The 27,852-nt window shown below is 43.4% G+C and overlaps 1 protein-coding gene across 2 annotated transcripts in view; it reads right to left on the bottom strand.

Annotated features, from left to right (window-relative positions):
* LOC138776573 (striatin-like) overlaps positions 1-27,852 on the bottom strand; it is a 52,605-nt gene that overhangs the window by 5,916 nt on the left and 18,837 nt on the right. The window contains exons 7-15 of one of the 2 annotated variants that reach the window (XM_069956153.1): positions 25,372-25,482; positions 13,411-13,497; positions 12,887-13,030; positions 9,396-9,532; positions 8,168-8,343; positions 5,524-5,571; positions 3,577-3,698; positions 2,534-2,701; positions 630-770 (exon numbers count right to left, since the gene is read on the bottom strand). In XM_069956153.1, the coding sequence (XP_069812254.1) occupies positions 630-770; positions 2,534-2,701; positions 3,577-3,698; positions 5,524-5,571; positions 8,168-8,343; positions 9,396-9,532; positions 12,887-13,030; positions 13,411-13,497; positions 25,372-25,482 (1,134 nt within the window). The remainder of the gene's footprint in view (positions 1-629; positions 771-2,533; positions 2,702-3,576; positions 3,699-5,523; positions 5,572-8,167; positions 8,344-9,395; positions 9,533-12,886; positions 13,031-13,410; positions 13,498-25,371; positions 25,483-27,852) is intronic. The other variant, XM_069956154.1, reaches the window with a different exon arrangement.

Genomic DNA, 27,852 nt, shown 5'->3' with positions numbered 1-27,852 from the left:
TGATTCTGCCATCGCTGTGAAGCCCCTCTCCCCCCCAGGAAATAATGTCCCTTAGGGCACACTCCTCACACGTTCTGCCATTACAGTCTGTGCACGGAATGGAATTTGGTTTAAATCTTTGCATTATTGTACACAGCTACGTGACTGCTCAGCCAATCAGGGCTGAGCAAGCTGGAAGCCATGTGATGCGCTCCAGCCAAGGACTTGGTAATAAGGAGATAGCTAATAAACATACATTAGAAAGTTATATAACCTTGTAATGTGTGTTAATTAAGAAAAAAATACTAAAACGCCTGAGTTGTCCTTTGAACTGTTTCAGAGCTCACAGAATCATAAGGAATGATTGATGCCGGGAGCTCTGAAGTCCGTTCCATAGCTCATCGCCCGTATTTACGGAATCGGTGAAGGACCCCTTACTATCTACAGTGCTCTAGAATTATAACAGATTTTATTCTATTAAAAGGTAAGCAGGCGCAGGCTCAGGACATCTGCCTGGACCACAGATACTTTTGTTCTCTTCAGTTTAAAGGAATATGTGAATATACATTCATAAAGACGTGTGTGTAAGTGATGTGTATGACCTCTGGATGTTCCAGAATTACAGGGACATGTGCTGATGAAGTACATACCTGTTTCTATACAAGACTCTAATGTTAGAACTTTCTGCCGTGTTTCCATATTGAAAATACTTGTGTGTCCGCTATCAAAAGACGAAACCATGTGAGCTGGGTCGCTGCTTACTAGGTCCACGGAGGAAGGGATTCCCAATTCTAGAGAAAGATGAAAATGAAATTAATCCCTTGCAAGCATCAATTATGAAAAACACTTAGAGCGGCGTCCTGCACCCACAGGCATCACTGTATTTAATAAGCAAAAGGCACAGCATACACTTTACTGGGTGTCTGTGTACATGGCAGTCAGTTCTCTGATAGGTGAATGGGGGCTTTCCTACCACAAAAAGAAACTGAACACTGAAAGCACAGTAAGGCCTTATTCACACATCCCGCAAAGTTGTTGGGCATCGCGGATTCACACCCACACATAATTTTAGGGGACATTGAATCCTATGCATACATTAATACGATCTGTGCTGCTAAAACTCCTGCCTAGTGTGTCACTGAACCTTCCCCACCTCACTGACCCCCGTCAAACACTACCACAGCAATGCCAGTTCAGGTGCCTATGTGCATGCAGGCTTCTTTCAGTGTGACACATTTGGCTCTACTACATCCAGGGTGGTGGGGGAGGGGGGAATAAGGGGCAATACACTCAGCTCTGCTATGCCTGAACAGAGAACACAAGTGGTCATGTGATGCACATCAATAAAAAAATACAGATATGGATGTCAAAACGGATGCAATCACGATTGTATTAAATGGATCACGGATTTAGCTAGCGGACTAAAAGCGCAGTTCTTAAAAATCTCTAAACGTGTGACTGAGGCCTAAGATAGTACTGAACAGATAAAGCAGCTAAAATCTACGGCTGTAATAAGTGTCTTGTATCCTAAGGACTTGTATGTGCAGTGCAGTGGTGGTACCTACTCCATGTGCCCCACAGTACAACTGAATATTTACCATGGATTCTACTGCAAGTCTGATATATCAGTGGGGTCAGCAACATTAGATGGTCAGTAGTGCTAACGGTATTACTGTACTTAAAAGTGACACTGTCACCCCCTTTGTGCATTTTACATCTCTACACAGGTGTAAAGGGTAAATTTAACGTTTTTCATACCTTATTTCATATCATATGTCATGGTGCTTGTTGAAGTAAAAAAGTGTCCTTTTATCAACTGCTGATTGTATTAAGTGGGCGTGGCCTTGCGGGATTAGCGCCACTTAGCACCGCCCACAACGGCACTATTGGCCATTGGTTGGCCGCAGTAAAGGGGGTGGGGTCTAGACCTTTCAGCAAGCCTGTTCCGATGGCCGGCGAGGGGGCTGGGCCAACTGTGGTGCTGTGGGCGAGGCTAAGTGGTGCTAATGCCGCGAGGTCACGCCCACTTAACACAATCTGCAGTTCTTTTTACTTGAACAAGCACCATGAAGTATGATATAAAATAAGGTATGAAAACCGCTAAATTTACCCTTTACACCTGTGTAGAGAATGCAAAAAAGGGGGTGACCATGTCACTTTAAATATAGCCAAGTCTATTACAGTAGCTACACCGCAATATCCAAATCTAGTACACATGTAAAGGACTGGGCGTCTATAAGAAGTGTCTGCTGCAGCTCTGCTTCTATGCGTCCATTACTTTGCATTCTGATGGGCAGACAGCCATTACTGCATACTGATTATTTTTCAGAGAATATTCACTAGTAATGCACTGTGTAAGGTGTACACTGCTATACTTAAAGTCTTGTAAGACAGTAAAAATTGCTTTAATCTGACATTAATATGCCCCATAGGGGCAGGATAATTAACATTCTGCAATAAGAGTCACAGTGTATACTTCTTACTAGATAACCAATAGAATAAGGCACAACACTAACACTGAATCTTCGCGTTCTGCTCATAATACCACCATTACCTTGGTTATCATTAAATATGCTTAATGCAGGGGCGGCTTCTAATGCGTTCCATACTCTAATTGTGCCATCTGCTGAGGCCGACAACAAACGCTGGTGAGCTGCACTGTACACCAAGCCCCATATAGCATCAGTGTGGCCTTCAAACGCACCTCGCAGGACTGAAGGATCTATTGAGAGAGAGGAGGAAAACATCAACACTTTCTTATAGAAAATCCAATCCTTGTAAATAACATCGGTGTAATACAAGTCGTATGGTATTGTACACCAGCGCCTACACAATGACAAGTGGTCATAGCTAAACTTATATCGTGTGAATTATTATATTGTTTAAATTTAAACAATCATTTTGTGTACATGCAGGCAACGATCAAACGACTAATGAAAAATCGTTCGTTTGGTGCAGAAACCAAAATCATAATTGTTCGCGGTAAGGGTACAAACACACGACGTATCCGCAGCCCATTGAAGTGAATGGGCAGGTATCTGGAGCGGATTTCGCTGGGAATTTGCAGCGAGAAATTCTGTGTGTTTGCACCCTTATTCCGCATTCGTTCACTAATCGTTCAGTGTAATTCCACATCTCTCCTTCATTTGCTGGGATCAGACGGAGTAAACGATTGTATTAAAAAAATCATAACTTACTATTGTTTTATGAAATATAGTGAACAATTTCAGGTTAACAATAAACAATCTAGTTTGCAATAGTTTATCATTAAAAATTGCTTTGTCTAATAGGACCTTTAGAAGTTGGCTCAAGAGTGAAAAGAGGCGCTCATAAGAAAGCTTTTCTTATGAAAGCTATGGACGCTATGGTGAACTTTTTTTTTTTTTAAACTGCATTATATGTATTTTTATTCTGGTTAGTTTGTCTTCTGTAGTCGCTACGCCTTATAATTCAAGCTGCAAGATGCCATTCAGTGCTCAGCTATATGGGTTTCACTTATGGCTCCAGTCTGAACCTATGACCCATAGCCAAGAAACAAATCAGGCAGATAACATGTATATGGTCTGCCAGTCCTGGTATTATCATTTCTCCACATACCATATGAATCATATGGATCCACATTAGGATTTGGGGTGTTCCAGCTCTGGATGATACCATCTGTTCCTCCGCTGTAACACTGCTCCCCGTTAGTACTCATCACCACGCACAGAACAGGACCCCTGAAAAAAGAAAAAAAAATTATTATATATACAGATCGATAGATAGCCCTACATATACAAGAACCTCATCACATTACATATAGTGTTACATATATATGCTTCATATACATGTTAGTGTTACACATAATGCTGGTGACAGAAAGGCTTGGAAATTAAATGTAATTTCCAGCTCCCAAAAATATTAGCATTTTTTTGGGCAGCTGCAAACGAGTGCTGATTAGCCAGATCAGCGCTCATACCCAATGCCTTTACACAGCAAAATAAAATTAGGTGGCTGGGCCACATGAATGATCCCCCCTATGGTTCATGCTGCCATGGAAACAGACAGCACCGATATGCACCGATGTGCTGTCAGTTTCCAGATCACACATACAGTGCATACTTACTTAATGCTCTGCTGTTTGATCCAGCATCCTGCTCTCCGGCCACCCTGCCTCCTTTGGCTGCCAATTATTCTGGAGGAGGTGGTGGCCAGAAGATACAGCAGTGGCTGGATGGGAGAGCTTGAGAGTGGGATGACCAGCTGTCTGATGTGATCGCAGAAGTATCCCAGCACTCACCAAAGTTTGTTTATGCTTGTTTACTTAGTATCCCATCAAGCAGGTACATCGAGAAAGGACGCGTTTCGGCTCATAGTCTATCAGCTCTGGAAATGTGAAAATGTATCTGCTTGATGGGACACTAAAGTGAGTGTCACATATTCCCTTTTTAGTTACGCTATAAAGGAAATAAGCAGTCTGAGCTTCAGGCGGCATGTTATAGAGCAGGACGATATATAGTTCTCTGGGAAAAAATTCGGTATAATGTGTAATGTGCTGATTTAGACCCCTACACATTTTAAGTTTTTGAGTCCAGTGGGCGGTCTTAGTGACTGACAGCCTTTTCTGTATAAAACTTTACATATAGAGAGATATAGCTGTCAATCAATTAATCAGACTGCTTACTGGATTCCTAAGCCCCCGTAATGAATAAAATTACAAATTCCTTTTTTGCCTTAAAGCGTAACTGACATTTCAGGGTAATTTTTTGGAAAAAAATAAATATCTGTAGAACAAGCGATTTTAAGAAACTCTGTAATAGGTTTTATTTAGCAAAAGAGTTTCCATCTGTACTGAAAAAAGCTGTTTTCCTAGTCCCCCCCCCCCCTCCTCGATTCAGAAGAAGCACAATTTCTGTGTACATTCTGCTCTATGGAGAGGGGAGGGGCTGAGAGGAGTGAGTGAACACAGAGCAGTCCTGCACAGCACAACACCCTGCAATCTTCTCTCAGCAAGTTCCTAGATAAGCACTGACCTTTTTGACCCCTGAATCCAGCGTTTTATGTGCCCAGACAGTCTATAAACAGCTGACCTTCATGTCTCCTCTATATGCTCTCATCTCCCTCGGCCCCTCCCTCTCCATAGGATATAATGGACCCAGCAGAACCAGCCTTCACTGGCTTCTCTGTAACGAAGACGGGTTTGCCTGATACTGCACAGATAAGAAGTGAGGGGGAGGCTTGAAAATTGCTTATTGAGTACAGAAAGAGGCTTTTTTGCCTAATAAAACCTTTTATAGAGTTTCTTAAAATCGTTTATACTACTGATTTCTGTAAAAAAAAAAAAAAGAAAAAGAAATGACAGTTACACTTTAAACTATACATTAATGTGCTGTATAACATGATGCTGGAAGATTAGACTGCATTTACAATAGGACATGTTCCTTTTGACTAACAGTGGTTATGTGTTGTAATAATAACCCCACAGAAATACACCTAGGATAACGTTTACACATATAAAATACTGAGCGAGTTAAAGCCCACCAGTGACTGGGGCACGTATATTACCTGTGTGCTCTGAATGTGTATATCGGTTCCACATCAAGAGACGCACTCCTACAAATGAAGACAAAAGTTTTATGAGAATTTCATGACTATAGCAAGCGATAACACAGAATGAAGACACACACACACACACACTATATATATATATATATATATATATATATATATATATATATATATATATATATATATATATAAAGTCTAATGCATCAGCTACATTATTGTTATCTGTCTGGGCTGCACTTTGCACTATATACGTTCTCAATGCATCAAGGGTAAGGGTAAGCGGCCTTGGTTTCTGGGCGCTTGCTGAGAGTCCATCAGCTGCTATCACCATTGGAGTTAGTGGACGGTTTGGTACATGGGTCACAACTAGCCAACGCCAAAGCATTCAGCAGTAAGATGTGTTACTATGGGAATACGTGAAGCCAGATGCAGCGAAAACTTAGATTACGAGCACAATGTGTTCTGGGAACACGGGTGCTTGTAATCCAAGCTTGTATATAGAAGCAAGTAAATTAATAAAATGTGTCCGTGCTGTAGAATTGAAGCACAAAATACTGTTAGTGTCCTATTCCTGTCTAACTGTGGCACAGATGAGCCCACAGAGGTATAAGGGACACTCCCTGCTATAGCTGACAGCTATGGATGTGAATCAGATAAGAAAAATGGAAAGGGGCGTAGTATAATAACAAGGGGTGTGGCCTAAAACGAAACATGGGCTGGGAACCAGAGCGGGGGACAGCGGACTCCGGCGCTAAAGCCAGGGAGGTAGGGGCATTTTATGTTCAGTCACCTCCTCCCTGGCTCTTTGCGCGATGCCCAGGTTGGCCCCCATAGCGCGACGCCCAGATCGGTCCCCATAGCGCGACGCCCAGGTTGGCCCCCATAGCGCGACGCCCAGGTTGGCCCCCATAGCGCGACGCCCAGGCTGGCCCCCATAGCGCGACGCCCAGGCTGGCCCCCATAGCGTGACGCTGCTGCATTAGAACTGATGAACTATAAGAGGACAGCAGCTGCTTCCATCCGTCCTTGGCTGACATCTCTTGTAGCGGGTCGGATTCTTAAGTCCCAGCCATCCCTCAGCTACTGTGCAATCGATAGCTTCACCATATTGCTTGTTACATATTTAACAAGAGCCGAGCGGCTACTAAGCTGCGGCTGCCATTGGCTTACAATAGTAGACAGAATTAACTCCCAGGGTTTTGCTTAAGATCAGGATAATCAATGCCTGGAAGCGTTTTACACGACTTGCTGCTCTGGATATCTATTAACATCCATTAAGACTTTTTTTTAGTCGATGTTATTGACTTTCTAAGCAGTGACGATGTACAGTACACTGTCAGATTCTCCTGCCAAGGAGACGCAAGGCTTCCGTATTATACTGTGAGCTCCAAAACATCCACAGCTGCTGTAAGTACTGACAGATCACGGGCGCCAACGCTATATAAGAACACTGGACCACCTTCTGAGCGACGTTCCATTAGCTGGACGCAGGTCCACTGGCATTTGTTTCCTATAGTCTGACGAGGTTCTGTCCTTCTAAAATTAAGGGACGGAGCAGAAGATTGAAGACCACCTCCATCGCTTTACCATCAGCAGTGCCCGCTGCCCCACGTACAACACTCAGGCCTCCTGGAATCCACTGACTCAGCAATTGCAGAATGGACTAGTTCCAATGACTCCATTACACATGGACATATAAAGAATAGTGCTGGATATTAGAAATTCCATGTCTGGGGCGAGTATTATGGATGCATTGAAGGCAACTATAATAATTTCCATATATTAATACAAACAGCTTCATATTAGGCCCCATTTCCAGCCTGTTACCGCTGTGTAGGGATACCCTTAAAAAATATTCAGACATATAAGTTGTCTATTGACTATATTTGTCCTGTTTTGCAAACACATGTTGTTGGTATATAGTCTATTGCAGTCTATGTCCCACCAAACGTATAAATCATGAAACCGACCAAATGGAGTGCAGTAATGAGGGAGAACAATTGTTTTTAAATCAACTGGTGTCAGAAAGTTATACAGATTTATGAATTACTTAAAAAAATCCAGTACTTACCAGCTGCTGTATGCTCTGCAGATGTATTCTTTCCAGTGCTCTCTGCTGCCACCTCTGTCCATGTCAGGAACTGTCCAGAGCACTAACAAATCCCCATAGAAAAGCTGTACTGCTCTGGACAGTTCCTGACATAGACTGAGGTGGCAGCAGAGAGCACTGTGTCAGACTGGAAAGAATACACCACTTCCTGCAGGATATACAGCAGCTGATAAGTACTGGAAGACCTGATATTTTTATTTAGAAGTAAATTACAAATCTATATAAGTTTCTGTCACCATTTGATTTGAAAGAGAAAAAAAAATCACTGGAATACGCCTTTAGGTATGATGGTAAAGCATGGGCATGATGAAATCTAAATCTTTAAAGGAAGATGGTGAAATCCGGACTAGGAATTTTAAAATAGCAAATGGCCCAGCGATATGTGGCTTGTCAGGGGTCTCCTGCCGACCAGCACCTATTGCCAGGGGAACCAATGTCTGACTATTCATCTGCCCCTGTGGTACACAATGTAAGGCATGTATGGCATGTATGTAAATGTAAACTATATCTGAAGGACAATGAGAGCCGTACTTTTTTGCAGGAGCAGTCTTCTGCAGATTCCACATTTTTAATGTATGATCTTCTGAGGCGGTTATGAGAACAGGCTCTGCTGGGTGGAATGCAAGTCCCCGTATTCCATCAAAGTGACTTCTAAGAGTATACTTAGGATTCCAGGTTTTTCTAAGTGCGTCCTTGTTGTTTGCGATCTGTGACGGAAACGGAAACCATTAAGAACAACATACAGACATGCGACCACAAAGCCGTAAATGCGGCAAATAACAGAAGGAAGAGCAGGGCAATTCATTTTTTTCATACTCTGGCTGTAATATAATGTTTTCCTAAGGAAGCCAGAAATAGCTTATATTATGTGACAGCAATGTCTCCCAGTCCCTACACACACCTGAAATCCAACATGCCTGCCTCTCTTCCCTCCAACATAATCTGCTGGGTTGGAGTGAGGAGGCATTCATATCCCCCCAAAATAGTTGGCCAGACTGACTGAAATCTGCCGACACATGTCTAATGTGTATAGGGGCCATAAGGAAGGACCGCTGGTATGCCTATGCTTTACCAGACACATCCCATAGAAGAAATTAACCATGTTTTTCTAATTTCATACAACCATTATGAACTGACATGGGCTGGAAGGGAATGACAATGATTGGAATGGAAACATTCCTTTATAAAGCAGACTTTGTCTGTGATAAGAACAGGAGGAGAGAAAAGAAGCAGCACCCGTAGTACTAGTCCACATAAATTACTTTAAGGGAACCTGTCACCCCTGCGCCTGGGGCAGAACCCACTCAAATTCCCAATAGAGCCCCGATACTTAACACCTTCAGGCCGGTCCCCGCCACAGAGAAATTGCAGGCAGCACATCTGTGTGCCCAAAATGCAAATTAGAAGAGGGGAGTCCAATGCCCGGTGATTTCCTATGGACAACAAACTCATCTCTTCTGATTTGCATATTAGAGGCGCAGACGAGCGGGCAGCAATTTCGCAATGTCGAGACCGGCAGGAGGAGGTAAGTATTAAGGCTCTATTGGGGGGTCGGGTGGGTTCCACCCTTGTGAAAGTTTAAACACAAGTTATTGTTCATCTAGAGCAGACCTGGGCATTGTTTTGCCCGTGGGCCACATCCAGTCTCCTGACTAGCTGTGACCACCCCTGTGTCAGAGCATCTATGCTGCTGAAACAATGATAAATGATACCACAGTATATAGCAGTCTGGCCCTCGAAGACCATCATGATAACTTACATCATATGTCAAAGAGTCGGCCTCATTGGCCACTGTAAGTCCAGCCAGCTCTCCCAGTCCTAGTTCATTTTCCAATGCCTCATCCGCTCCCATGATGAAAGACTTTCCAGATGATGGCGGAAACGTTAATGCTTCAACTGCAGAAAAGAGTAAAGAGTTTCTGGTAAGGAAATACTTATATTTACTGATACAAAAATCCTTCTATGTCAATATTAACTATGAGAAGGGATCAAGGCCATGCGTCTTATAAGATTTTAAATGTACATATTTCTATGTAACGACACTTTCGAGCTTTTAGTTTTTCAGCTTCTTTATAAAACAATGGCTGGTAACCTTATATAAGAGGGATGGGAAATCTTCGGGCCTCCAGCTGTTGCACATCTACAATTCCCAATATGTCTGGACAGTCAATGGGATGGGAATTGTAGTTTTGCAGCAGCTGGAGGGCCGAAGATTTCCCATCCCTGTTATATATTGTATGAACTAGGTTAAAGGCTCTATAACAGAGGTCCTCAACTGGCGGACCGCGGTGTGAACGTGGACCGTGGAGGCCAGCTGTCCGGGCCCCTGCTGCAGCTCAGTACACCTGCATATTGAGCTGCGCTCTCCACAGTAACACAGACGAAAATATATTTTCTTTCAAATCAACTGGTTTCAGAAAGTTATACAGATTTATAATTTGCTTCTATTTAAAAAGCTCAAGTCTTCCAGTAATTGTCAGCTGCTGTATGTCCTGCAGGAAGTGGTGTATTCTTTCCAGTCTGACACAGTGCTCTCTGCTGCCACCTCTGTCCATGTCAGGAACTGTCCAGAGCAGGAGAGGTTTTCTATGGGGATTTGCTGCTGCTCTGGACAGTTCCTGACATGGACAGAGGTGGCAGCAGAGAGCACTATCCCCGACTGGAGAGAATACACCACTTCCTGCAGAACATAAAGCAGATAAGTAAGGGGGGGGGGGGGATTTTTAATTAGAAGTTAAATACAAATAGCTTTCTGAATCCAGTTGATTTGAAAGAAAAATATTTCACTGGAGTACCCCTTTAACCTCCCGACAGCAGATAAGGTAATAAGAAATAGCTGTTATAAAACTACTTCCTGTCCCAGAAAGCCAGCAAAGGTCTGAGCTCACAAGACAGAGACTGCACAGCTGCTGCATATTCAGGAGCAAAAAAAAAATATCTGAACACAGAATTTCACAGGTTTTCTCCGACATTGAATATATAATAGACCAGCTGTAAAACATGACGCTAACGCAGCAGGGTCACTGATACAACACAAGCTGTCAGATTGGGGGTCCTTAAAGCGACAGCAGACAAATGTAGAGGAACCTGGTCACAATCTGCAACGTATCAAGACGTTAACAGATTCCATATGCGAAAATGCTCCTGTAATTTTTTTCTTTTGAAGCTCCTTGAAAAAGATTCTGCAATACAGCGACAGCCACAACAAATGTGACAGATGCTTAGATTAAGATGAGAAGAGAAGGAAAATGTATGGAAGGTTGTTGCTTGGAAACTGGCTTCTTGCAGCGTGTGGAGGAGTCCGTTGAATCACGAGAGCGGCTCAGCCACAAGCAGCGACATCTCCTACCTCCTACTAGTCACATCCTCAAAGCCTGAAACTTTACTAGCACAAATTACTATTATCTCTGTATGCAGCTGTAGGCGAGGGATCGGGTGTGCACTGTAACCCATCAGAGCAAGCCCGGACTCTGTATTGTCTTACTGCAGTCATTTAATGGGATAACCTATTGTGCAGCAGCAGTCACTTCTACATCCAGATAGAAGGTGGAAACCTCATATTAATGTGACGTATAGTGCCACAATCTAAGAAAATACAGATGTCCAGCACTACAAATCTGCCTGAACTGCTTCCACACAGGTCTACGGCATTTCAGAAGCTGATACTAGGTGTGATATTCAAACCGATATGGCAGTCTGCCTTTCAACTCCGTGCCGTTCCTCCCCGGGTGCCGGGAAAAGCTGGATGCAGTCCTGGGAAAATTCCCCTAGTTTCCCAGGACTGGATCCAGCTTTTACCAGCACCTGGAGCAGCACAGAGTTAAAAGGCAGCCGGCTAGATATGGACCCTTGTTTTGGAGTTCAGTTTTCGTTTTTTTTCTTTTATTAACAACACTTCCCTATTAAACCTTTAGTCCTTTACCACAGTTAAAGGTTTCAAGCATGTTCCCCCTTTTCCATTCTTTTCTCCAGACAATATGGACTCAAATTCTTAAGTCTTTCCTGAAATCCCTTCCCCTAAAGTCGTCCTCTTCTGAAGTCTTCACTAACACAGAGCTGATATGATACTCTGACAGAATATTCCTCCTGCTCCCCAAGTGCATTTTTTCCCATTTGGAACCTTTAAACTGCACTGTTTCCACTGTTTGGACCACTGATCTAATAATGATAGATCATTTTCCATATTAGACACCTCCAGGAATATCAACCCTATTGCACACTATTGTGTCATCTGCAAACAGACAAACCTTACCTACCAACCCTTCTCCTATGTCACTATCCTTACCTACCAACCCTTCTCCTATGTCACTATCCTTACCTACCAACCCTTCTCCTATGTCACTATCCTTACCTACCAACCCTTCTCTTATGTCACTATCCTTACCTACCAAACCTTCCCCTATATCACTATCCTTACCTATCAACCCTTCTCCTATGTCACTAACCTTACCTACCAAACCTTCTCCTATGTCACTATCCTTACCTACCAAACCTTCTCCTATGTCACTATCCTTACCTACCAAACCTTCTCCTATGTCACTATCCTTACCTACCAACCCTTCTCCTATGTCACTATCCTTACCTACCAAACCTTCTCCTATGTCACTATCCTTACCTACCAACCCTTCTCCTATGTGTCTATCCTTACCTACCAACCCTTCTCCTATATCACTATCCTTATCTACCAAACCTTCTCCTATGTCACTATCCTTACCTACCAAACCTTCTCCTATGTCACTATCCTTACCTACCAACCCTTCTCCTGTATCACTATCCTCACCTACCTAACCTTCTCCTACGTCACTATCCTTACCTACCAACCCTTCTCCTATATCACTATCCTTACCTACCAACCCTTCTCCTATGTCACTATCCTTACCTACCAAACCTTCTCCTATGTGTCTATCCTTACCTACCAACCCTTCTCCTATGTCACTATCCTTACCTACCAACCCTTCTCCTATATCACTATCCTTACCTACCAAACCTTCTCTTATGTCACTATACTTACCTACCAACTCTTCTCCTAGAACTAGCACCGCACAGATCAGTATTCATGATTACTTACAGGGGTGAAATAATTATTTAACATGTCAACATATTTCTAAGTAAAATTTTGAAATTGTCAGCAGATAAAATCCCATCCAATGCACGCAAGCACAAGAAACCATGCCATAGATGTCCATACATTGAGAAATAACACAGGGAAATAATAACACAGATGCCTGTCTGCAATGTTCAGGCGCTCACCTTCATCCGTTCGGTTTACTTCCTGCTCACTGAGTCGGGAGCTTGCAGGTCTTGAAGACGACACTACAGAGGGCTGTAATGATGGAAGTTCATCGACGTCTCGAAGATTAGCCAGCATATCCTGAAGCTTCGATCTGTTTGGCCCTAACCGCAACAAAGAAAACAAAAAGGAGGGGAAAAAGAAAAAAAAAAAAAAAAGGGAAAACAAAACAAAACAAGGATCATAAAATATTTACAAGCATCCAATGATTACATCATCACTACATCAAGAGAACTAGTGTCAAGTCAAAGCCAAGACTTTCAGCTGAGCAAAATAATTCTAAGCATGTGGAGCTTTGAAATATAAAATAAAATAAAAAAAATGAGATGTATTCATTCCAAGGCAAAACTTCAGGGGTCCATTACTATTACAAGCCAAGGTAAATGCAGATCCATGTCATACAGAATGGAAAACATCAACGGCAGCCAATCAGAATGGAGGCAGGGTTCCATCGCCTACGTCCTCGCACCATGGTGACACTTACCTGTGCCTTTCTCCAATATGCTCCCACATCCCTGTTTTGATTGTTTTATGTGGGACACAGGCTGAGACATTTCTTCTGAGGTTTTTCCTGTTATGAGTTTAGGGATAAAACGTTCTTTAAGAAATGGAAAGGTCTGACCACCGGTCTAAGACATTTCCTAGATCAGCACACCTGCTTTACTCTATATGATGCCAATAACCAAATAAGCCTTTCCATATGATGTCATCACAGGCAAAGATTTCATTTATAAACACGCACCAGTCTGCAAGAGACAAAGCCCTAAATGTAAGACCTGACTGGAGCCGGACTAATGTGCAGAGCCGCCAGGGGAGCACTACAAAGAAATATATAGGGATTCAAAAAGACCCAAATAACTCAGTCTCAGGCAGCAACATGTCTCGCTGCCTTCTCCCTGGTATGATTGACAGCCAGCCATTGACAGCTGCTGAATGGTCGAGTGCGGCAGTGACATCACATCTTGGACCGCGGAAGTGGTCGTACACTGGGTAGCGGAGTGGCCGAATGTGTGTGGAAGCCAAGGAGATAAGTAAGAATGGGGGGCATTAAAAAAAAAAATATCCTGGCTCACTGTCGCTATAACTTTAAAACCAAATTAGCAGGAGATGTTGTGATGTAAAGCATATTTGCAATTTACTTTTTTTTTGTTTTTATTAGACTTTTTTTTTTTAGAGTCTAAACACAGGAAGTCCTGTGTATCCCAGGTCATGTGAGCTCACAGAGAAGGCAGTCATGTGATTGATGGACACATTGAGCCGGGACACTCTGTACTGGCCGGGACATCATATGTTTAGTCTTTTTTTCTCAACCAGCACAAGACTAAAAACCTTCAGGAGACTGGATACAGTAAGTATAGCTGTTATATAGCAGCCTTTAGGAGACTGGACCTGGATACAGTAAGTATAGCTGTTATATAGCTGCCTTCAGGAGACTGGACCTGGATACAGTAAGTATAGCTGTTATATAGCTGCCTTCAGGAGACTGGACCGGGATACAGTAAGTATAGCTGTTATATAGCTGCCTTCAGGAGACTGGACCTGGATACAGTAAGTATAGCTGTTATATAGCAGCCTTCAGGAGACTGGACCTGGATACAGTTAGTATAGCTGTTATATAGCTGCCTTCAGGAGAGTGGACTGGGATACAGTAAGTATAGCTGTTATATAGCTGCCTTCAGGAGACTGGACCTGTATACAGTAAGTATAGCTGTTATATGGCTGCCTTCAGGAGACTGGACTGGGATACAGTAAGTATAGCTGTTATATAGCTGCCTTCAGGAGACTGGACCTGTATACAGTAAGTATAGCTGTTATATGGCTGCCTTCAGGAGACTGGACCTGGATACAAATAAGGATAGCTGTTATATAGCAGCCTTCAGGAGACTGGACCTGGATACAGTAAGTATAGCTGTTATATAGCTGCCTTCAGGAGACTGGACTTGGATACAGTAAGTATAGCTGTTATATAGCTGCCTTCAGGAGACTGGACCTGTATACAGTAAGTATAGCTGTTATATGGCAGCCTTCAGGAGACTGGACCTGTATACAGTAAGTATAGCTGTTATATGGCAGCCTTCAGGAGACTGGACCTGGATACAGTTAGTATAGCTGTTATATAGCTGCCTTCAGGAGAATGGACCTGGATACAAGTATAGCTGTTATATAGCAGCCTTCAGGAGACTGGACCTGGATACAGTTAGTATAGCTGTTATATAGCTGCCTTCAGGAGAGTGGACTGGGATACAGTAAGTATAGCTGTTATATAGCTGCCTTCAGGAGACTGGACCTGTATACAGTAAGTATAGCTGTTATATGGCTGCCTTCAGGAGACTGGACTGGGATACAGTAAGTATAGCTGTTATATAGCTGCCTTCAGGAGACTGGACCTGTATACAGTAAGTATAGCTGTTATATGGCTGCCTTCAGGAGACTGGACTGGGATACAGTAAGTATAGCTGCCTTCAGGAGACTGGACCTGGATACAAATAAGGATAGCTGTTATATAGCAGCCTTCAGGAGACTGGACTTGGATACAGTAAGTATAGCTGTTATATAGCTGCCTTCAGGAGACTGGACTTGTATACAGTAAGTATAGCTGTTATATGGCAGCCTTCAGGAGACTGGACCTGTATACAGTAAGTATAGCTGTTATATGGCAGCCTTCAGGAGACTGGACCTGGATACAGTTAGTATAGCTGTTATATAGCTGCCTTCAGGAGACTGGACTGGGATACAGTAAGTATAGCTGTTATATAGCTGCCTTCAGGACACTGGACCTGGATACAAATAAGGATAGCTGTTATATAGCTGCCTTCAGGAGACTGGACCTGGATACAGTAAGTATAGCTGTTATATAGCTGCCTTCAGGAGACTGGACTGGGATACAGTAAGTATAGCTGTTATATAGCTGCCTTCAGGAGACTCGACCTGGATACAGTAAGTATAGCTGTTATATAGCTGCCTTCAGGAGAATGGACCTGGATACAAGTAAGTATAGCTGTTATATAGCAGCCTTCAGGAGACTGGACCTGGATACAGTAAGTAGAGCGGTTATATAGCAGCCTTCAGGAGACTGGACCTGGATACAGTAAATATAGCTGTTATATAGCTGCCTTCAGGAGACTGGACCTGGATACAGTAAGTATAGCAGTTATATAGCAGCCTTCAGGAGACTGGACCTAAATGTAAATTACAAACTTGCTTTATATCACATCTACTGTTGAGATTTTGAAATATATAACAGTGACACTTAACATATTTTACCCCGTTAGTGACAGAACAAATTTCAGCTTCAAGGATGATTTAAAAGTAATGAAATAAAAATGTTTTCCAGTATGATCCCTAAACTTATAATGGCCTAAAGATACAATATTTTTTAAAATACAACGTTACTTTCTGGACCATCGTAACTTGAGACCAGACTCAACATACAATACTACAGACAGTCCAGATCTGCGGAACATGTAAAAAAAAAAAAAACCCTACATGATTGACCAATGAAAGTGGTCATTTTACTGGTAAAATCTCAGTATTAGTGAAGTGCCTGCACTGGTTGGCTGTCTAGTTTATCCTGTGTATAGTACAGCTTGATACTACATGTCCTGTACTGCTGTGTGTGTCTGGTATCTCCTCCCTACAGTAGGGATGTCACGATACCAGAATTTTGAGTTCGATACCGATACCATCTTTTTTTTTTCCGATACTCAATACCATTTCGATACTTTTGAAAAAAAAGCACTTAAAATACAAATATAATGACCCCCCCCCCTCACCCAGACTGTGGGTATGATGCCCCCATGCAACACATTTTTATTTATGTGACTTTTTGATCACTTTTTTTGTTACTTTTAATGGTTCGGACAATTCCGCATGCAATGATGCCAAATGTTTATTTTTTGACATGAATAAAAGGGAAAGGCGGGGATTATTAGAACTTTTATTCTGAAATTTTTTTAATTGTCATCTGCCTCATAGGGGTTTTCGCCTTCCCCTGGATCAGCACAGTAGGATTTCCCTAGGTTTTTTTTTTTTACACTTTTTAATTCCCTTGTACCTCCCAGCATACCTTCTTGTGCACTACAACTCCCAGCATACCTCCTTGTCCACAAAGAGGTATGGTGGGGTTGTAGTACACAAGAAGGTATGCTGGGAGGTACAGTGGTGCAGCAGCAGCCTCCCAACACAACAACTCCCAGCTTACATCTTTGTGCACAAGAAGGTATGCTGGGAGTTGTAGTGCACAGAGGTATCCTGGGGGTTGTTGTGGTGTCAGGAGGCTGCTGCTGCACAACTGCAACTCCCAGCATATCTTCTTGTGCACAAAGAGGTATGCTGGGGGTTGTAATGCACAAAGAGGTATGCTGGGAGTTGTTGTGATGGGAGGCTGATGCTGCACAACTACAACTCCCAACATATTTCCTTGTTTGTTATAAATCCCAGCATACCTTCTTGTGCACTACAACCCCCAGCATACCTCCTTGTGCACAAGAAGATATGCTGGGAGTTGTAGTGCACAAGAAGGTATGCTGGGAGTTGTAGTGGACAAGGAGATATGCTGGTAGTTGTGTCGGAAGGCTGCTGCTGCACAACTGCAACTCCCAACATCTTCTTGTGCACTAGAACCCCCAGCATACCTCTTTGTGCAAAGAGGTATGCTGAGAGTTGTAGTGCACTAGAAGGTATGGTGAGAGTTGTAGTTGTGCAGCAGCAGCCTCCCGATCCCAGCATACCTCCGTGCACTACAACTCCTAGCATACCTTCTTGTGCACAAGTAGGTATGCTGGGAGGGGACTGGCCGGTGTGAGGGACCGCAAAGTGCAGCTGCGGGTCCCGGGGGACGGAGGGGAGGGGTGGATGAAGGGCTGGACTGGCGGTGCAGAGGTGGCTGCCGGGGCTGACAATGGAGGGCAGGACTGGAAGGACGCAGCCGCGGCGGGGGAATAGTTAAATAACTGCCACCCGTAATATCGCGGGCTGCAGTCATTAGCAGTGGGGGCCGCTCCATATACAGCAGACTTCTGCTGCATATGGAGTGGCTCTGGGGGGGGGGGGGGGGGGGGGGGGGGGTAATGCCGCTGTCAGTTGTGACAGCGGCATCTACCCTGTAAAATAGCCGGCACTAGCGATCGCTATGTGCCGGTTATTTGAAGTTGGCGCCACAGGGAACGGACGAGGGCGGAGGAGGGGACACCAGGGGGCGGCACACAGAGAACACGGCCGGCGCTCAGCTAGCTGCCGGCCGTGGTCTCTGCGCTGTACTTTATATTAAGCTGCGCTATTATGCAGCTTAACATAAAGTATCGATACCAGGAAATCCTGGTACGAACCGTTTTTCTGCCCGAAATATCGATAGTAGTATTGATATTTCGGTGCATCGCAACATCGCAACACTACCCTACAGTATAGTGTGATACTACATGTCCTGTACTGCTGTGTGTCTGGTATCTCCTCCCTACAGTATAGTGTGATACTACATGTCCAGTACTGCTGTGTGTGTCTGGTATCTCCTCTCTACAGTATAGTGTGATACTACATGTCCAGTACTTCTGTGTGTATCTGGCATCTCCTCCCTACAGTATAGTGTGATACTACATGTCCTGTACTGCTGTGTGTATCTGGCATCTCCTCCCTACAGTATAGTGTGATACTACATGTCCTGTACTGCTGTGTGTATCTGGCATCTCCTCCCTACAGTATAGTGTGATACTACATGTCCAGTACTGCTGTGTGTATCTGGTATCTCCTCTCTGCAGTATAGTGTGATACTACATGTCCTGTACTGCTGTGTGTATCTGGCATCTCCTCCCTACAGTATAGTGTGATACTACATGTCCTGTACTGCTGTGTGTATCTGGCATCTCCTCCCTACAGTACAGTGTGATACTTCATGTCCTGTACTGCTGTGTGACTAGTATCTCCTCTCTGCAGTATAGTGTGATACTACATGTCCTGTACTGCTGTGTGACTAGTATCTCCTCTCTGTAGTATAGTGTGATACTACATGTCCTGTACTGCTGTGTGTATCTGGCATCTCCTCCCTACAGTACAGTGTGATACTTCATGTCCTGTGCTGCTTTACCTGTGATAATGAGTTGCACCTTTGTGAGTTTTATTTTTGAACCTGTGATACAGAACAAAAAGTATTTAGAAGTTTAGAGTCTCTAGGATAACGAAGACAGTACAGTATGCCGGTCTATATAAGACCTAGGAGACTCACTGGATACGTAAGCGATTTTTTCTTAGCACTCATAATGAGATTTCAGTGCTTGTTTTATATTTTTTTTTCTTCGGGGCCTTCCAGGACACTTCTATGAAATACCATGAAACTAACTATGTTTTGAAGTCATCACTTCAATTAAAGGGGTACTACAGGGTTTTTCCCCCTTTTAAATCAACTGATTTCAGAAAGTTATGTTGATTTGTAAAAATTGCCAGTCTTCCGGCACTTAGCAGCTGCTGTATGTCCTGCAGGAAGTGGTGTATTCTTTCCACCATGACACAGCGCTCTCTGCTGCCACCTCTGTCCATGTCAGGAACTGTCCAGAGCAGGAAATGTTTTCTATGGGGATTTTCTACTGCTTTGGACAGTTCCTGACATGGACAGAGGTGGTAGCAGAGAGCGCTGTGTCAGACTGGAAAGACCCCTTCTGCAGAGCATACAGCAGCTGATAAGTACTGGAAAACTGAAGACTTTTTATTAAATAATAGTAAAATAACAGATCTGAATAACTTTCTGAGACCAGTTGATTTGAAAGAAAAATATTTTTGCCGGAGTACCCCTTTAAGTCAAAGCCAAAAATAGATCCAGCAGGAGGGAAGTATAAGGCCCACCCTTATAGTTTCCATTCCTTTTGAATCCAGTATTACATTTGGCTCAAAATGACATAGTGAGACAGCAGCCATATAATGTATTATTCCCTGTCCGTGTTACACCAGCAATGTATCACGCTGGGCCGCTCTGCAGGCATCATGCTGTAGAGCCGTAGGAGAGCAGACAGTGATACTAACACAGCCCACCCCCCTATATTCATTAGAAATCAGAAGTACTTCTCGCTTTTTATAGTCCTAAACCCTGACAGCAAAGAGACGTCTCATTTTGTCAAGTTAAATTATTAAATCTTTGCCTGTTAGTCATTGAGGCAGATAAAGCCTTTAGCATTTAACATTCGCTTAAATAAAATATGATAAGTTCCTCCTGGCCACGAAGCAACGGGAATGATTAACTCTTTGGTATTTATGTTAATTGCCCTTAAAACACAAGAGTTTACAACACGTCTCCGAAGGTGAAACACCTCAAAGTCTAATGGTCAGGTCAACGCTGGGACGTGTGATAAAACGCTAAAGAGTTCTGATCACCGAGGGTCCAGGTGCAGAGGAGACCACCACTGAGAGTGTCAGAAAGTTATTTAGATTTGTAAATTGCTTCTCTTTAAAAATATCATGTCTTCCAGTACTTAGCTGCTGCTGCATGTCCTGCAGGAAGTGGTGTATTCTCACACAGTGCTCTCTGGTGCCACCTCTGTTTTAAATCATACTCTACTATAAATGTACAACAAGGAATCTCAGTGTCTATTCTGTAGTGTGAATGAGTGCTCGCGCGTCTTCGCTCAAAGAATTGACATGCCTGTCAGTAGGTGGCAGCAGCGCGATCCACTCCCGGCCACCTGCTCTGAGCGGCAAAGTGGTCTCATAGACCTCCATTTACAGACAGAGCAGCATCAGTGATAGGGCCGGGGAGTGAATGTGCTGGGTTCCGCACTGTCTCCACAGCTGTATGACCAGAGCAGGTGATGCTGCTTCGTCCATAAATTGAGGTCTATGAGATTACTTTGCCAGTCAGAGCAGGTGGCCGGGGAGTGGATCGCACTGCTGCAACATCTCTCTATGAATTTATCTCCTGATCCTGGCAGGTCCCCACAGTGAAACCTGGTGGGATCAACAACTTAGACATGTCTGATGTCAAAGGTCATGTCTAAAGTTTTACTTACTCTAAAAATATGGCCATAAATGACACTGAGAGATCAAGGAGTATACACACACATGATCTCGCTCTCCCCCCCCCCCCCCCTTCCATGATTTGGCTAAAAATGTATGTCAAATCTGTAGTAAAATCTCTTACATCTGTAACACCAAGAGAGGTAAAAACCACAGTGGAAAAACAGTCTGTGCCCCCAACCCTTTAAAAAAAAATGAGTGAGTGGTGTAAAAGGGCAGGAGTCACATTTTTGACCAAAAACAGCAGCACCATGTTAATAAACCCCCCCTGTATGTCTCACTTTAGCTGAACATTTAAAAGATTACAACCCCACCCCCCTCAAAACAATGTTGATCTTGTAAATCAGCAAGGTCATTTCAAAGCTTGGCCAATCAGATTGCTTCTCTCATTTAAAAAAAAAAAAAAAAAAGGCTTCTGAAGAAAGAAAGCTGGATTCTGATTGTTTGCTATAGGTCACTGCTCCTTTACACAAGGCTTGATAAGAGGTCAGAGGTCGGCGTGGACAGGTGCTGATGGGTTCATGTGCAGTGCAGCAGCTCATCTGTGTAAGGGCTCGTGCACACTGAGCAAAAGAGGCAAAATTTACAAGGAGAGTCCAGTATGCACAGGCACTTAGAAAGGAAGTAAAGCCTAGCCCATCCTAATCTATGTACACTTTACTAATAGTTAATAAGACCTGCCGTTTTGGAGATGCTCTGCCCCTGTTATCTACCCAGGACAGCTTGTCCCTCATCAAAGTCAGACAAATCGTTACGCTTGCAATTCATCAACCTAAAGAATCGACTGTTCACTTAAAGTAGTACTGCAGCGGGAAAAAATAATTCCAAATCCACTGGAGTCAGAAAGTTATACAAATTTGTAAATTACTTCTATTTAAAAAAAAAATTATAATAATTAAAATCAGCTGCTGTATGTCCTGCAGGAAGTGGTGTATTCTCTCCAGTCTGACACAGTGCTCTCTGCTGCCCCATCTGTCCATGTCAGGAACTGTCCAGAGCAGGAGAGGTTTTCTATGGGGATTTGCTGCTGCTCTGTACAGTTCCTGACATGGACAGAGGTGGAAGCAGAGAGTGCTGTGTCAGACTGCACATGCCACTTTATGCAGGACATACAGCAGCTGATAAGTACTGGAAGACTTGAGATTTTTTTTTATAGTAATTTATAAATTTGACACCAATTTAAAAAAATTATGTATATCCCCCCCCCCCGCTGGAGTACCCCTTTGAGTCAATATATCCAACCCCACTGGAGTTGTGATGCACTGGTGTATACAGCAATGTACCTAGGTATAAACAATCAGCCTCAAGCATATCTAACTGTACAGACACACAGAGGCAAATGTTTGCATCCCCTTGAAAGGGGCTGTCTGGGCCAAAAGTTTCCTTTTTCTCAACTTTCAAAATGTTAACAGGCTGAATTCATGTGGGTACATTCCTCATGAAAGTAAAATAAATGGGTATTCTCACCTCCAGTGCTCGGAAGCTTATAGAGAATTACATGAGGGAGCACTGGTCATGTGTTTGGTACTTTGGTATTTTGGGGTCCATCTTATCACCTTTGTTGTGACCGATAGGGGTCCCAGCAGTTACACCCCAACCAAGCAGCCTGTAATCTCCAATAATGTGGAGAAGGGATACCTTTTGGAGATGGGAACACCCCCCATTATTGTCATAGGACAGCTGCAGCCATCACCAATGATATTCTCCGCGATTTGATGGGATAAGCGACGTCCCTCGGCTCTTACTAAGCAAATTGCAGGTTATCAACCGCTGACGTTCACACAACAGTAGTGTACTAGCGTACATAGTATTTTATTGTGATGCAGTAATGTAATGCTGGGGGAATGGATGATGGCACTAAGTCACTGGCCATGATCAGCTCTGTCTCTGCGCAGCATGGACACTGCAATGGTCTGGAATCATGATGCATATTCAATGCAAAATTTATCTGTCTTTTCCCGGGCACAAAGAGCTCCATAGCAAATCTACAATTCTTATTAAAGCATCAAGGTTAGCAAAAAAAAACAAAAAAAAACAAAGTGAAGTGAATTTCCTATAAAAGATCAGGAATAATATCTGCATTAGGTCCCATTCACACGCTGCAGATCTGCTGTGGATTTTTTGTAACTAATGTTTAGCAGCTCAGCTATTCAGTTGTCTCGGTGCAGAAACACTGGACATATTCTACAATCGATATGCAGCATGTGAACATACCCTTAGACAAGATCCCACGGATGCACAGCAGATTTCACGCTGCGAGTTCAAAGCAAAATCTGCTGCAAATCCCTTACTGTCATTCTGAATAGAGGTTACATACTGACAGTGGAATTTTTAAATCTACTGCAAGTATGTAAACGGCGGCCCAGTGCATACATTACCAGTCCACGCTCCGGCCTGCTTCAGTGGCTCCCGGCATCCTAACATCCCGTTCAGCAAAGCAATGGCAGCGGCAGAACAGCACACTGATTGGCTGAGCGGGACATCATGATGCCAGGAGCCACAGAAGCAGGCCGGAGCGCAGACCGGTAATGTATTAACTGGGCCGCCATAGGTTAAAGGGGCGACGTTTACATACTCACAGCGGAGTTTTCATTCCGTTGTATGTAACCCTATTCATTATGACAGTAAGGGAACTGCATTTGATTTTGCTGCAAACACGCAGCGTGAAATCCGCTGTGGATCCATTACGTGTGACTCTAGCTTTAATGTTTTTTTTGGTAAATTCTTTCATTGTGGTTGACTGAACACTAAGGCGCCAGCACCAAATATAAACTATAAAATTTTTAATTATATTTGAATGGAGGAATAATAAGCTTTGCAATCTTGTAGTATCCCACTGTAGAAATCCCTAGGCTATACCATCACTTTATGATCACTTTGGGGGGGGGGGGGGGGGGGGAGAGATTACCTCTTGAACTACCAGTGATCATGAGAAGGAAGGGGATGCTGGTGTACAGGGAGCGGCCCAGGCCACCTGGCTGTATAGGGATCCCAATGCAGGAGTAGTCCTCTGCACAGCCACACAGTCAGGAGATGTAGAGCTACATCCGCATTGTATCTACAATATTCTCACAGCCCCAGTGGTCAGATCTGGGATGGTATACTCTAGCGATTTGTACTAACACCTTATGGGATGGGAATACCACTTTAACGGGACAAAAATATGTAGCTCTTAAAGTGGAACTAAACTCAATCATATTTATAAAAAAATAAAAATAAATAAATGCTGGCAATCCTATCCACAGATTCCACACTGGTAAAAAGTTATAGACATGGGCTCTCAGAGCGGCTTTCCCACTGGCCAAGCACCTGCCTGTAACATGGAGATTTTTTGAGGTTATTTTCAGTTCTCATCTGACCAGGACTAGTGTGAAAATTGCTAATTACACATTATATATATATAATATATATATATATATATATATACACACATATATATATATATATATACACATATATATATATATATATATATATATATATATATATATATATATATATACACATATATTTTTTTTTATTATTATTTATTTATTTTTGCCACACCCCAATAACAACAATGGGGTTAATCCCTGTGTGCAGCCAAGGCCAGCTCTGCCACAGGTATTCTGTACATGGCTGATAAAATTTGATGTGTGAACATAATAGCAGGAAGTATATGATATAGAAGTAATATACGTACATCCCAAAATAGTGTTGCCTGGAAAGTATTAAATTCATGTGAATGTACAGCAGGCTCCAATGCCAAATGTTAAAGAGTTATTCTGGCAAAAAACATAAATAAAAAAAACACAAGTCTTCCAGTACTTAGCTGCTGCATGCCCTGCAGGAAGTGGTGTATTCTCTCCAGTTTGAGACAGTGCTCTCTGCTGCCACCTCTGTCCATGTCAGGAACTGTTCAGAGACGGAGAGGTTTTCTATGGGGATTTGTTGCTACTCTGGACAGTTCCTGACATGGACAGAGGTGGAAGCAGAGAGCACTGTCAGACTGGAAAGAATACACCACTTCCTGCAGGACATACAGCAGATAATAAGTACTAGAAGACTGGAGATTTTTAAACAGAAGTAAACTACAGATGTATAAAACTTTGCCAAGATTCCCCTTTAAATCCTTGAAATGCAAGGGGTATGACTTTTTTATACAACTATGATGGAAATACATTTTTTTTTACATTGAAATGTAGGATTGAGTTTAGTTCCACTACAAGACAACAGATACGACACCATGTACAAGATCACGGCTAGTACGGCCTAACTTATCTAAGAGATGACAGAGCTCAAATGCCCGTTAAAAGGTGAAGAGCAGGAAAAAGAGGAGGAGCAGCAAAGTAAAAGAGTAAGTGGTTCAGGAAAACATTGAAAGAAAAATAATGAAAAATAGCTTTGGAGGGAAGGGAGGATATGAAAGAGGTGGGATTGATGATTTGGAAGTGCAATGTTTTCCACTTACTCTTCACCCCTTTTTTCCCCTTGCGCTCCTTTTTGTATTGTTCCTTGAGCTTGGTTATTACTCCCTGATCGATATTCCAGGATTCCGGTATAGGGCACTGGTCTTCCTTTTCTAAACAGTGAAAGAAATCAAACATATTCCTCTTCAATATAAATGATTTACCAAGAAATGTGATTGAAGAAGACGCCTGCAACTTTCTTTTTTTGCCATAGAACGAGGCATGAACACTAACATTATGTGTGCACGACACGTCCCTCGCTGTTATAGCAGATTAACAGAGCTTCATTCTTTTCCACTTACGGCACAAAATAACAGTATGACAAGCACAAGTATAAAAGGATATTCATACCTACCAGGGTTTCTAATTTTAGGTATTCTTTAGGAAGCCCGACAGACTCCCTAATGAACACAGCTTGCCAGTTGGCACCCATGGGAGTAGGGCCGGCTGTCAACCAACACAAGTGCTAATGCTGATTCTTGTTTGGTTAGATTCAGCACACTGACCATCCCGGTCACATGTACTACTGTACCTGATCAGTACTGCTTAGCCCCAGATGGGAAATATAAGAGGACAGATATAACAAAACTAGAGCACAGTAGAGTGGCTGAGCTGCTGGTAGCAGTGTTCAGATGCCCTGCAACTCAACAGGTTCCTGGAGGCAAGTGGTTAATGTGACCTGTATGCTTTGATTTGTATGGCACTAAGATACCGCAGCACTTTACATGCTTTGTCTATTTTGGTCACCCTTGCACTAGTTTGGATAAACCTCCCACCTGAAACTTTCTTTCTAATGATAAAAGTGGTGCAGCGCATATATAAAAACCTAGAGAAACATTAAAGTGTGCAGTTATATTCAAAATGATTGAGCCGCCGCTAATGGAAATTCAGTTAATTTATTTAGTAGGGGCTTTAAGGGAACCAATCAGCCCACTTGGGCTGGTTTGGTTCCCTGGAGCACAGTATAAAGCTTTTGTGGGGCACGCACCAGCTGCAGCAGCTTTATACTCGAGAAAATGACATTTAAACCCCCCACGTGGCAGGTATTCATCTGGGTGGCTTCCTATAAGTGTCTAATCAGTGTGCTTGGCGGGGATGACTGACAGTGACAGGTGCCAGTAACGAGCCTCTCTGTCAATCATCCTTGCAGAGTGCGCTGACAGGCAGAGAGTAGTGACTAGACACATGCGGGGAGCCACCCAGATGACTACCTGCCACATGCTGGGGGGGGGGGGAATTAACCTTCATTTTCTCAGGTATAAAGCTGATGCTGCAGCTGACACGTGCCACGGGCTGCACAGGAGCTTTATACACCGCTCCAGGGAACCATATCAGCCCAATTGGTCTGACTGGTTCCCTTTAATAACAAACTGCCGACTGTTTACAAAGAAACAAAAAGAAATCAAAACAAGAACAATTCAAGTAGCTGAATACTAATAAAACAAGGGGCTTTCCCCAAATGTAACTACATGCCACTGTTAGTGACTACAGCAGCCTCAAAATTATTCCAACCTCCTAAACGGAATCCTTATAGGAGCACACATGTGCAAGAACTTTATTATGAGATGCATCGGGTGTGCTTCACCCATGTACCATAGATCAGCCTTAGGGCCGGTTCACACTGAGCAAAGATGGCACAATTCTGCGGCGGAGCTCTCCGCCACGGAATCCCGCCGAGCTCAGTGTCCTGCTGTTAAGTGAATGGAGAGGGCGCGCAGCCGTCCGCTGCCGCCGCTCTCCGCTCAGAGAATGAACATGTTCATTCTTTGAGCGGAGAGGAGAGGGAGCGGACAGGCGCGTGCTCTCCCATTCGCTCAAAGCAGGACACTGCGCCGTGTTTGCTCAGGCACATGCGCTTTAACATGACCACGGATGGTGCAGCGGTCCATTTTTCAACCGCGGCACCAGCACCAACCTATCCGTGGGTCATGTTAAAGCGAATGTGCCTGATGGTACATTCGCTTTAAAGGGGTTCTCTGCTGCTCACACATGTTGCTGTCATATAAGAAAATAAACATGTTATGCTTACCTCTAAGCGCTCCCCCTGTGTCCAAATGCAGTTCACTGATGTCCCCACTGTCTGTAGTCACTGTTACTTCTGAGACTAGCTCATCTCAGGAGTGACCGCCTGCTCAGCCAATCACTAGCCGGGGAGCTGTCCTATCTGTCAGTGATTGGCTAAGTGGGCTGTCACTCCCAAGACGAGCTGGTGTCAGAAGTAACAGTGGCTACAGACAGCAGGGGTCACTGGCAACCACATCAGGACACCGGAGGAGCGCGGAGAAGTATAACATGTTTGTTATGTTAAAGATGTGCGAGTGCCGGTTAACCCCTTTAAGTTGAGTCATCCAAAAATTTAGTGACTAGGAAACACTTGCAAATGAGCATATGCTAAAAGAAAGACCCACAGCCATACGGTGCTTTACAAAGTAGACACTGGTCACAGAGGGGCGGAGTAATTCTAATACTACTGTAGTCACTGA

The sequence above is a fragment of the Dendropsophus ebraccatus genome, unplaced genomic scaffold (assembly GCF_027789765.1).
Source record: "Dendropsophus ebraccatus isolate aDenEbr1 unplaced genomic scaffold, aDenEbr1.pat pat_scaffold_449_ctg1, whole genome shotgun sequence".
In the NCBI taxonomy this organism is placed as follows: domain Eukaryota; kingdom Metazoa; phylum Chordata; class Amphibia; order Anura; family Hylidae; genus Dendropsophus; species Dendropsophus ebraccatus.
This window is presented reverse-complemented; position numbering and strand designations above follow the sequence as displayed.